The 10779-nt window shown below is 42.1% G+C and overlaps 1 protein-coding gene across 1 annotated transcript in view; it reads left to right on the forward strand.

The window, feature by feature from the left end:
* Nucleotides 1-2014: 2014 nt before the first annotated feature.
* Nucleotides 2015-10779, forward strand: part of CATIP (ciliogenesis associated TTC17 interacting protein) — a gene marked incomplete at its 3' end in the record, with an annotated part of 10128 nt that continues 1363 nt past the window's right edge. Inside the window, 6 exon segments of the mRNA XM_029284948.1 lie at nucleotides 2015-2051; nucleotides 2272-2499; nucleotides 3958-4013; nucleotides 7156-7242; nucleotides 8771-8941; nucleotides 9363-9487. Coding sequence (XP_029140781.1) covers nucleotides 2015-2051; nucleotides 2272-2499; nucleotides 3958-4013; nucleotides 7156-7242; nucleotides 8771-8941; nucleotides 9363-9487 — 704 coding nt within the window.

A 10779-nucleotide genomic window follows, 5' to 3' on the forward strand; every position in this document is an offset into this window, starting at 1 on the left:
GTGAGTGGCCTTTTAATATAGGACATCTACTCTTGTTTTGTTTATTTCAGAATTGTCTTTTAAGCAAAAGCTATAGTTAATGTGAATATTGTGTTTTACTGAATTTTACAAAATAGGTATCTCGGAGAAATGCTAAACCAGATTTTTCTGCACTAGACACCTTCTAGCTCTGCTGTGACTGCAATTCCCAGAATTCATAGCTATGATGGGAATTGACCATATTAGCCTGGAAAATGTAATCCTAACACAGCTGAAGGATGTTTTGCTAGACAAGGATGCCCAGAATGCAGTACTACGAAACCTGGGTTTTCAAAAACATAATAAATGCAGCAAAGTGAGAAATTTATATCAGGATCAAAATACACATGAAGAGAAGTGTTTACCCTCTCTTCTCCAACTGTAGTTACATTAGAGAATTCTTTCATCCAGATGCCTATTAAGACAGAAGATCTTTTGAGACCAGGCTAATGTAATTTGGCCCTCCATTCCAAACAGCTAAGGAATGTTTTCAATCAGCATGAGCATGAATCTTCTAATGTTAACATTCTAGTCTTCAGCTGCCAATCCACATTAATTTGTTAGTTAATTTTATTTAAAACATTGATATAGCTACCCATCTTAAAACCAAACTTTGAGAGGCTTACACTCAACAATAAAAATCACATATACAATTACAACAACAATAAAACTCAAAAAGAAAAACAAAACAGAAAAATCTGGTGCCACAGCCACATTTTCTTCCTATGATCTCAGCCATCACAGTGCCTATGGGAACAGCCAGGTTCTGAGTGCTTCCCAGAAGATTAAAAGGAGAGTGGGGATTGACAGGTCTCCAGGGAGAGGGTGTTCCATAAGGCAAGAGCTGCCATGGAAAAGGCAGGCTTCAAAGAACCCATAATGCTCATGGAAAGGAACCTAAAATGTGCCTATCCATTCTGGTGGGAGAGACAGAGGATGTCCTACAGATAACCTGGTCCCAAGCCATATGGTTCTAAAGATATAACCAACACCTTGACTTGCATCTGGAAGGGGACTGAAATCCGGTGGAGCTTATGCAGCAGGAGTGTAACTTAGGTGAACCCAGAAGTAACCAACAGTACCCAACACTGTACAATTCACTGCATTCTGCACCAGTTGTAGTTTCTGGATAGTTTTCAAAGGCAGCCCCATGTAGAACTCACTGGAAATAGGAAGTGATCAAAGCATGACTGCTGTGACCAAGGCCTCCCAATCCAGGAAATGGTCCAATTGATGCACAAGATAAATATATGAGAAGACCTCCCTAGCCACAGCTGCCACCTGCTCCTTGAGCAATAGATGTAAGTCTAAGAAGACCCCCAAATTGGGCACTAGCTCTGTCTAGGGGAGTGCCACCCCATCCAGAGTCAAAGATGGCATGTCACTGCAACCTAGGAGTCAAAAATCCAAAACCACCCCATCTTGCCAAGATTGAGTTGGTTGCTCCCCATCCAGATCTTCACAGATTCCAGGCACATTCAATTTCCTCTTCTCTTCTCAGCCCAGATTGTTGATCTAATTGTCATGACATTCTATAGTTTTACAAAGTTGTGTTTTGGCATCAAACCATGCTTTACTTAACAATTCCTACTTTTCACTGGCTCCTTGAGCCTACTCTGTCTTTAAATAGAAAAGTCTGTTGAAAATGTACTCTCCTGAATAGGAGAGTATTTGTGAGCCATTTGTGGTCCAAATGCTGGTTGAAAGACAAGAAACTTAAATTATTTACATACTTCACATAACTTAAAGCTGTCCAGTTCCATAAAAGATGGCCAGATGTTTGACTGTGTTTCCATGAGACTAAGCAGACTTAATATGCCTTAAGTGCAGTTTTTACACATGGTTGTTATTGTGTAATTCATTTCCCCGAGTTCTGAGAAAAGAGGGTTATTTGAAATTAATCCTCATCTGATCTATAGACAAAGAGGAAGGAAGCAAAAAGTGGGCTGCATTCTCTCCCCCCCCCCCAATTTACTTTCACACAGATATATTCTACATGGGCAAATTGAAGATGAAACCAGAACAAGAAAGTGGTAAAGAGAGGCTCTAACCCAGTGTTTCTCAACCTTGACAATTTTAAGGCATGTGGACTTCAACTCCCAGAATTCCACAGCCAGCATTGCTGGCTGTGGAATTCTGGGAGTTGAAGTCCACATGCCTTAAAATTGTCAAGGTTGAGAAACACTGCCCAACTGGGCCATTCCGGTTTGTCGATCTAAGAGTGAGCAAAATTTTCTCCCTGTCTTCCTGAAGATGAAATTGCTACATCTCATTTCTCAGAAATAAAAGAAATTCAGCCCTGCCTTTTTGAAGAATCGCTGGTGGCTATTTCAGAGTCTGGAGAGACTATAGGGACGTTTTCCATCTCGGCGAAGTGGGCCTGCTATTCGCTGGATGGCTGGCAAGAAGAAGACTGTTTCCTGGTCCGTGCAAACAGCAAAGTGGCAATCGATGGGGTGCCTTGCAAAATCTCCCTTACAGGTAAATTCAGTGCACTAATTCAGCATAAGCCAGTTAGGTCTAGTCTAGTGGGTAAGGCACCAAACTAGAAATCAGGAGACTTTGAGTTCTAGTCCTGCCTTGGGTATGAAGCCAGGTAGGTGACCTCGAGCCAGTCACTCTTCCCCAGCCCTAGGAAAGATACAGTGACAAACCACTTCTGAAATCTTGCCAATGCTGACTTGAAGCCACACAGATACACACAAATTAGCATAATGATAGGCAGAAGAGAAAGACTAGACACATTGCTATGCCTAAATGTGGGCTTCCATTTTTGAAATTCCCATGTCACCAATTTTAGAAACGTAGAGATAATGATGGTAGTTAGAATTATCCAGTTTGATACTCTTTTCCCTTACTCTGATCCTGATATTTGATCTAAGGTTGCTTTGGGCTTTTTTATACTTCTGGAACATAGGTCTTCTTCAGTGAGCAGAATGTTTGACCTACTGCACTAATTACACATTTAATATTTCACTAGGTCATTAAAACATTTTAATTCATGTCCTAATTGGCTGGATCCTACCAGATTTATTTAGAAATAAGTCCCATTAAATTTTCTTGTATGCTTTTTGGTATTAATTGCTTTACCATAGAATATAAATACTATATAATATAAATATAAACTAAGTAAATATCTGTACAATAGATACTAGAAGCTGCCAGCACTAATTTTCATGGCATTTACAGATGTAGTAAAAAAAAAGTTAAGCTTAGAATTGCATTAATTAGTGGTCTACATATTTTGTGTGACGTGTTACTCCTTGCAGCTATCAGCTCTTTAATTATTTCCTATTCCTTTCTGATTAGCAGAATGTGGTTAAAATATTTTTATTATTGCAGGGACATTTTCTAAATAAATAAAAAAACCCAAAATATTATGTGGACAGTTGCAAATACATTCATATCATCAGCCATTCCTTGCTGATGTAGTTGTTACAAGCTAGTCACATCTTTACTAATGTAGATTAAAAACAAGAAAGTGCAAGGCTAGCATTTTGAGACTCCTCTTTTCCCCAAATACCTCCATTTAGCTGCTTTTCTTATTGGAAAGTCAATAGGTCAGGACAAGGAATGTAGAAAACTAAATTTCATTCTTGCACAAATAAGATGTTGCCAGGCAAGGTTGGTTAAACTGTTATTAAAAGCAGTACACACCAGAACAGAAAACTGTAGACAGACCCTCTGTTGAAAGATGAAACATTTCCAAGAATGCTAAGAAATTTCCATGCAACACCAACATCCCAAGATATCCCAGAACAGTTTTCTCTAACCTAATTTTCCAGACTAAAATTCTTATTATCTATTCTAGACCAATGTGGCCATTCAGAGTCATAATTAAACATATCGGGGGTATTAAATTGGAAAAAGCTGCCCGAAAGGAAATAAAACAGTTGTATCATGGCCTTGATTTCCTACAAATGCCTGTTTTCCTATCAGGATATGTAACAAAGAAACTGGAGATTTTGGAGCAGCACATTCAGGAAAGTGTGAGGGTGAGTATATTACGTATTTTGCTTTCCCCTCTGGCTTCCTTATCCAGCAAGGATCTGACAGTGCTGGAACATCTGTGGCCTCCCGCAGATTCCCTCCCATCCCCAAAGTGCTAAATGTGCAAAATAAATAAATAAATAAACCCTTTAAAAACTCAGAAACAAGTTGGCAGGTGAGTGGAGTAGGAGAAGAGCTACCTGCTAAATTTCAGTAGCAAAAAATGCTGGTTGCTTTTAAGAAAAAGAGAGGGGGGGGAACAGAAGCAAGAGAGCACAGTACTAACAAATTATAGGAAGAAAGTATGGGTTGTACATGCATGTTTCTAGTTTATCTGAGCAAAGGAACAAAGAATTGAGGTTGGTTGCGAACAATGTTATCTCTTCCACTTTTCTAAACAATGTCACTCTTGTCAATCTCCTTACTTTGCTAACACTCAAGAAAGTTCCGGCCTTGCCTTTAAGTTTGCTTTCTTTTTAAAGGCTAATCACTCTCAAAAGAGCGATAAACCTGGGTGTAGAAGGATCTCATGTTCGAGTAGTGCTTCAAAAAATGTCAGTTGGACATTATGGGGGAAGATGTCTGGTTTCTATTACAGCTCTAGTCAAAATAGTTATGGACGGCAGTGACCATAGAGGAGGGGTTATGCTGACAGCATTGAAAGTGGGCAGTGGCAGAAGCCAACCCCTGACTGCGCGATCAACCAGATTATTGAGAGAGCATGCTGGATTGTATCCATGACAGAAATTGTATTGGGAGAAGAGGGAAAATGCTACTTTCAAACTAGAACAGCACAAGACAAATATAAGCTGATTCTACAGGGCACCCGAATCATGAGGACAATCCCTAATGATAGTTAGCAAGACATTGTTCATAACACAGGCAGAGGAATGGGAGGATGGGTCTAGATTCCTTCAACCTCTTTCTTGTATTAAAGAGGCATGATGGTTTAGTGCAGGGGTCTTCAAACTTGGCCCTTTTATGACTTGTGGACTTCAACTCCCAGAATTCCTCAGCCAGCGTGTCTCAAGCTGGCTGAGGAATTCTGGGAGTTGAAGTCCACAAGTCATAAAAGGGCCAAGTTTGAAGACCCCTGATTTAGTGGCTTAAAAGATGTCGGAGAAGGTCTGTGCTCCTGCGGTTTGAGTCCTACCACTATGTGATGCTCCCGTCACTTGCCTCAGCTCCTGCCAATCTAGCAACTAGATCAAAAGCGATGTAAATTCAAGTAGATAAATAGATATCACTTTGGTGAAAAGGTAACAGCGTTCCTTGTTTTGTCACACGCTTTGCGCTGTGGCGTGATGTCTGGAAGCCACATGACTGCAGAAACGTCTTTGGACAGCACTGGCTTAAGAGCTTGAAGAAATGGACAGATGAGCACCACCCTCTAAAGATGGCTACAACTTGCAGAGTAAAACCTATAGGGACACCTTTACTTTTTCTTTTTTTTTAAACCTGTCTTGCATTGAGGTAGGGACAAGGGACAAGAAGAGGGCTGCCAGATCTGGATTGCAAAACTCTGAATAGCCATTAGATGGCATTAAAAAATGGGAGTTTTGCAAAGGCAGTTCCTTCATTAGCAGGCACATGGCTAGAGATAAGCCAATCAATACTTTCAGAAAACCTTTCACAAAAGTTCTTCCTCATAGTTCCATGAATAAACAGTAAAATCATGGGAAAAGATTACTTGTCCTGTATGGTTTGCTAGCTAGTTAAAAAAAAATTACAAGTAACAACGGGCAGTTTATTAACAAGCTTTTTAATTTCCTCGAAATGATTTTGATTCAGGGGTAAGCAATGAGAAGTGGAGGTTACTAAACTATTAGAGTGGGGAAAATCCAAAAGTGATCCTGAAAGGTTCAAGAGAGATCTGTTTGAACTGAGAGAATGGACAGCAACCAAACTGCAAATGCAATTCAATTAAATATAATTTAATCCTCATTATATGTTTATACATTGGGACGCACTTCACGTATGCACTAATGGAAGTATCTGCAGCTAACCAGGAAAAAGACTTTGAAGTTGGAGTCAATTGCTCAAGGAAGAGATCAACTCTGCAGCAGCCCGGGAAAGGAACAATGATTATTAGATTGGTGCTACATCTACGAACTGAAACATCATGTACTGTTCTAGTTGCCATAGTAGAGCAAGAAAAACATGTTGGAAGTTGGTATCAAAATGACTGGAGGCATGAACATTTTCCTTACAAGGGAAAGCTTACTGTAAAATGTTTGGGATTCTTTAATTTGAAAGAAGGGCTGCTTGAGGGAAGGACATGATCCAAGTGTGTAAAATCATGCATGGCACAGAAAAAGTGTACTAGGAGAAGCTTCTGTTAAAACAGTGGTTCTCAACCTGTGGGTCGGGACCCCATTTGGGGTCGATCGACCATTTCACGGGGGTCGCCAAGCAAGGCTGTCCGCCATTTTTTTTGTCCGCCATTTTTTTTCCCCTTTTCCGGCGGGTGCCTTACCTCCCTTGGGCTGGGCCAGCTGGTGGTCGGCCTGTTCCGTCTCTGCCGCTTGCCAGCTATGCCTTGGCCGGCGCAGGGGGCGGAACCACGCATGCGCAGCGCTCCCGGGCAGGGAAAGTCCTTGACTTACGACCGGTTGGGTAGTCCTCGACTTACGACCGGTTTAGTCCTCGACTTACGACCGGTTTACTCCTCGACTTACGACCGGTTGGGGTCGCGGCATTAAAAAGGTTGAGAACCACTGTGTTAGAACAATAAAAAATCAGAGACATCTAATGAAGTAAATTATAGGTATTAAAATAGAGAAGGATCACCTTTCCTTCCCTAACACATAATGGAAGTTCGTTATCGAAAGACTTAATAGTGACCACTGATTTGAATGGCTTTAAGGAGGGATTTGATACGTGTTCATGGACAACTGGCCTGTCAAAGGCTGTTCTCACGGTCGGGGGAGAAAACAGGAGGAAGGGACTGCTCTGCTGTGTCACCTTGAGCTCCCAGTAAGAAAGGCAGGATATAACCAGTAAGAAAGGCTTTTAGGAAGCTCACAGGGGAAAGTTAACTCAATCCTCAACTAGTTGTGAAGCTTCCACCTCCCACCTGGGGCCAATCCTGGCATAGCTGTGCCACTTTTCTATGCTCTTTTTTTGTTGTTCTTGTTTTTCCTGCAGTTTAGAAATCATCCAGTGGAAACCAGGACCCGAGTGGTGAAGCGGCACGACCGACTTTATGTGGCCAAAACCATAGTGGAAAAAGATGTGAGTGAAGTGAGCTGAGCCTAAAGAGCCTGGAATACTAGCCCAATTCCCCTCTTCCTCACAGTTCACATGAGTTAGTTGATTACAATCTCTATAGCTTTACCAAGATCTCGAGACAGGGACTAATCCAGCTCCCTTCAGCCTATCAAGATTCCCACACCCATCCAGCCAGGTATCTGTGAGAGTTTCACCAGCCTCTAAAACCTGCCTAACCTGTTGCTATGAATCCTTTTAAATTAAAACAAATTAACCACAATAAGATAGATTAGGGAAGGCTGCTGTAGTTGATCTTGTCATTTAACTGCCTCATGGAAGCTAATGTGGTGGCACAGGTGGAGAAACCTTGGTGCTAGAGCATACAAAAGCCCTTTGCGTCCTGGGCACAGTAACAAATAGTATTGTTACCCTTCTATATCTGTGCTTCACCTTGCTTCCATGCTGCTGCAGTAGTAAACTCCTGAACTGTTGGACTATATAATTTCCCTTCCAATTCTTGATGGTACCCTCAAGACAACATAACAGGTATTCCCAGCCAGGCTATTTTCATCCAGGTGTAGGAGATGACCAGGTGTAGGCTGAACCTGAGGGAGGGATCAAACGTGTCATCAGTCATGAGTCCCTGGGCGCCACAAGAGATTTAAGTCTAGCCCACCTTGAATTCCTTTCTGTTCTTAACTCCCTCTAATTTCCCTTGACTGTTGGTAGTTCAGATTCTTGTAGAGAGCTTTAAGCTTGCAATAAATCTTTATACTCATTTGAACTGCCTGAATCTCCTGATTTCCCCAGTGCTTGACACCAGGTGACTATTCCCATAACTGCCAAATTTGCTGAAGGGTCTTCAGACACACCTTCATTAAGCATCTCTCTAGCACTTATTCTCAGAGGGGCCTTGAGCAAATATTTCCTTATTCATATCTTTCTTGGGGCTTGCAAGCTTTGCTGCCCTATCATTTTCATTTTTAAAAACTCCTTTTCATTAAAAAAATGCATGGAAAGATGATATGGCACAAATCAAATACTGGTGGTCAGGCTATTCTTGGTTCTTTCTTGGCCTTCTGAGGTAAACACCCAGTGTGTAAAAGAAATGGCACGAGGATGGGAAGTCCTGCTTGGATGTCATTCCTTCCACTGTCCTCTTGGTCGGCTGAAGGAAATATTGTCTTATATGGCATTTGTTATTTTCTGAGGCGTGCGGGTGAATGGCTACAAGCCAACTTGAATTCTGAAAGTTTGGGGGACATAAATAGGGGTGTGTTAGGAAGGGAGCATGTAAAGTTAATGTCAGATAAATAGATTGCTTTTATCGGAAATGAAAACACTAACACTCCTAGTCTTAACCAGTTTGTGTGGAGAGAGAAGGAGAATTATAACCTCGTATTCCTCTTCCTCAATCTTGCCAAAAAAAATGGTAGCTTGGTCTTGGGTGTGCCTTCTATAAACCCCAAACATTTTCCTTCAAGGAGGCCTGCTGTTCTGGTTGTTGACTGAGCTTTTGTGAAGGATGTCTAGCCTTTTCTCTCTCCCTCAGGAAGAGATCAACGTCAGCACGTTTTCTTACAGATGTGCACAACTTGAGGGCCTCATCTCAGAATCTGCCAACTTCTTGGTGCTGCGGGTGATGGCCAGGAGGCAGTCCTTACCACAAAATGCTATTTTCCTCTCATTTGACTCTGACCAACACGTCTGTACCTCTACCTATGTAAGCTCAGGTTGTGGATATATTATAATGGAGCAGCTGGGTATCCAGCAATATAGTGGGAATTCTGTCTTGGAAAGGAANGAGAAAAGGTGGCGGAACTCAAACCTGGCCACGCCCTCATCAAACCCTAGGACCGCCCCTTTAGAGAACAGGAATGCAAGTAAAATTTGGGAGGGGCTATTTCCGGTGTGGGAGGGGCTATTTCCGGTGCGGCCGGCCCGGAAAAAGGTGCCGGAACGCGGTTCCGCCGCGTTCCGGCTGAAAAAAAGCCCTGCATAAAAGGGCCAAGTTTGAAGACTCCTGATATAGATGAAATGTTGAAATCAACTACTTATCACTGGAGCAACTAAGATACTGTCTGAACAGCCATCCTTATGCACCTCTCTTTGCCATTTTTGCCAATTCCCTAATCTCCTTCTAGAAAACCCTCGGCTTCCAGAAGCAGAAAGTGAAAAAAGAGGAAGTGGATGTGTTTGTGATTGAAAGGACCATACAGTCTGTGGAAGCGCCCCCACTGAATTGGCAGTTCTACTTCCTACCAGATGGGTAAGAAAACTCTGGTATACAGGTAGTCCCTGACTTATAGCCATTCATTTAATGACCATTCAAAATTACAACAGCGCTGAAAAAAATGACTTACAGCCAGTTTTTACACTTATGACCATTGCAGCATCCCCACAGTTGTGGTGATCAGATTTGGGCGCTTGACAGACGGTATCTATTTTCGATTGTTGCAGGGTCCTGGGGTTCTAGGATTGTCATTTGCAGCCTTCTTAGGGAACTTCAGACGAGCAAAGTCAACGGGGAAATTCGCGAAATTCGCTTAACAACTGCATGAATCACTTAACCGCTGTAGCGATTCGCTTAACAAAGCACGACAGAAATGATCGTGAAATGGGGCGCAACTCACTTAACAGTTGTCTTGATTAGTAGTGGAAATTTTGGTCATAAGTCAAGGACTCCCTCTAACCACTCCTGTTTCGACTTTTCCTGCATTAGAAATACTTAAAATAATATTTCTCTAAGTACTCCAAGGATAACATATGGCCCTCTAGATCAACGTTCCCCAACCTTTCTAGGTTGGCAGCCTGGTGCGGGGGAGGAAGGGAAGGAGGGGGGGAAGAGGGGATGGTTTTGTGCAAGAGGCATGCGCACAAGCACACACAGCTTCACAAGTGGGCTGCGAGCGCAGGCCCGGTAACGGGTTGTGGCCCACAGATTGGGAATCCCTGCTCTAGATGTTTTCTGCATTCAGTCACTCTCATAGCCAATGATTGGGGTGCATAGAATTATAATCTGACAGCATCCAGATAGTTCACATCTTATCTACAGTGCTTTTGCAGAGCTTTGGATGATTTTTCAATTCAGAGCCTGGTTTTGAATACCATGTATCTGCCCTAAATCTTCTATAATAATATAATAGAGAAATGACACGGAGTACGGTAAATCCTTAACACTCTATACCCCACTGCCCTCTTGTGGTCAGTTAGTGAAGTATCGAAGAGACAGTGCCATTGAATTCATACTCCCCCCACAAGGCAACTGTCCGTTCCCCTGTTTTATGGACAGAAAGCAGTAATTTCAGTTAACTGAGGAAATGTTTCCTAAGAATATAGCAAGAGACCCACTAGCTACCTCTTTTTTTTTTCAGAGCACATGATGGCATAGGCAGCATTTGGGGGTTACGTGTTCTACTGTCATAAAGAGTCTGGATTTAGCTTGCCATATTTTCTAAAACCTGTCAGCTTCATAAGTAGGTTCTGTCATTGCTTGGAAACTTGGATAAGAGAAATAAAAGGGAAGCTTTGTAAATTTGTACCGGAAAACATGTCAGTGGA

The sequence above is a fragment of the Protobothrops mucrosquamatus genome, unplaced genomic scaffold (assembly GCF_001527695.2).
Source record: "Protobothrops mucrosquamatus isolate PMUCROS unplaced genomic scaffold, P.Mucros_1.0 scaffold1133, whole genome shotgun sequence".
NCBI lineage: Eukaryota > Metazoa > Chordata > Lepidosauria > Squamata > Viperidae > Protobothrops > Protobothrops mucrosquamatus.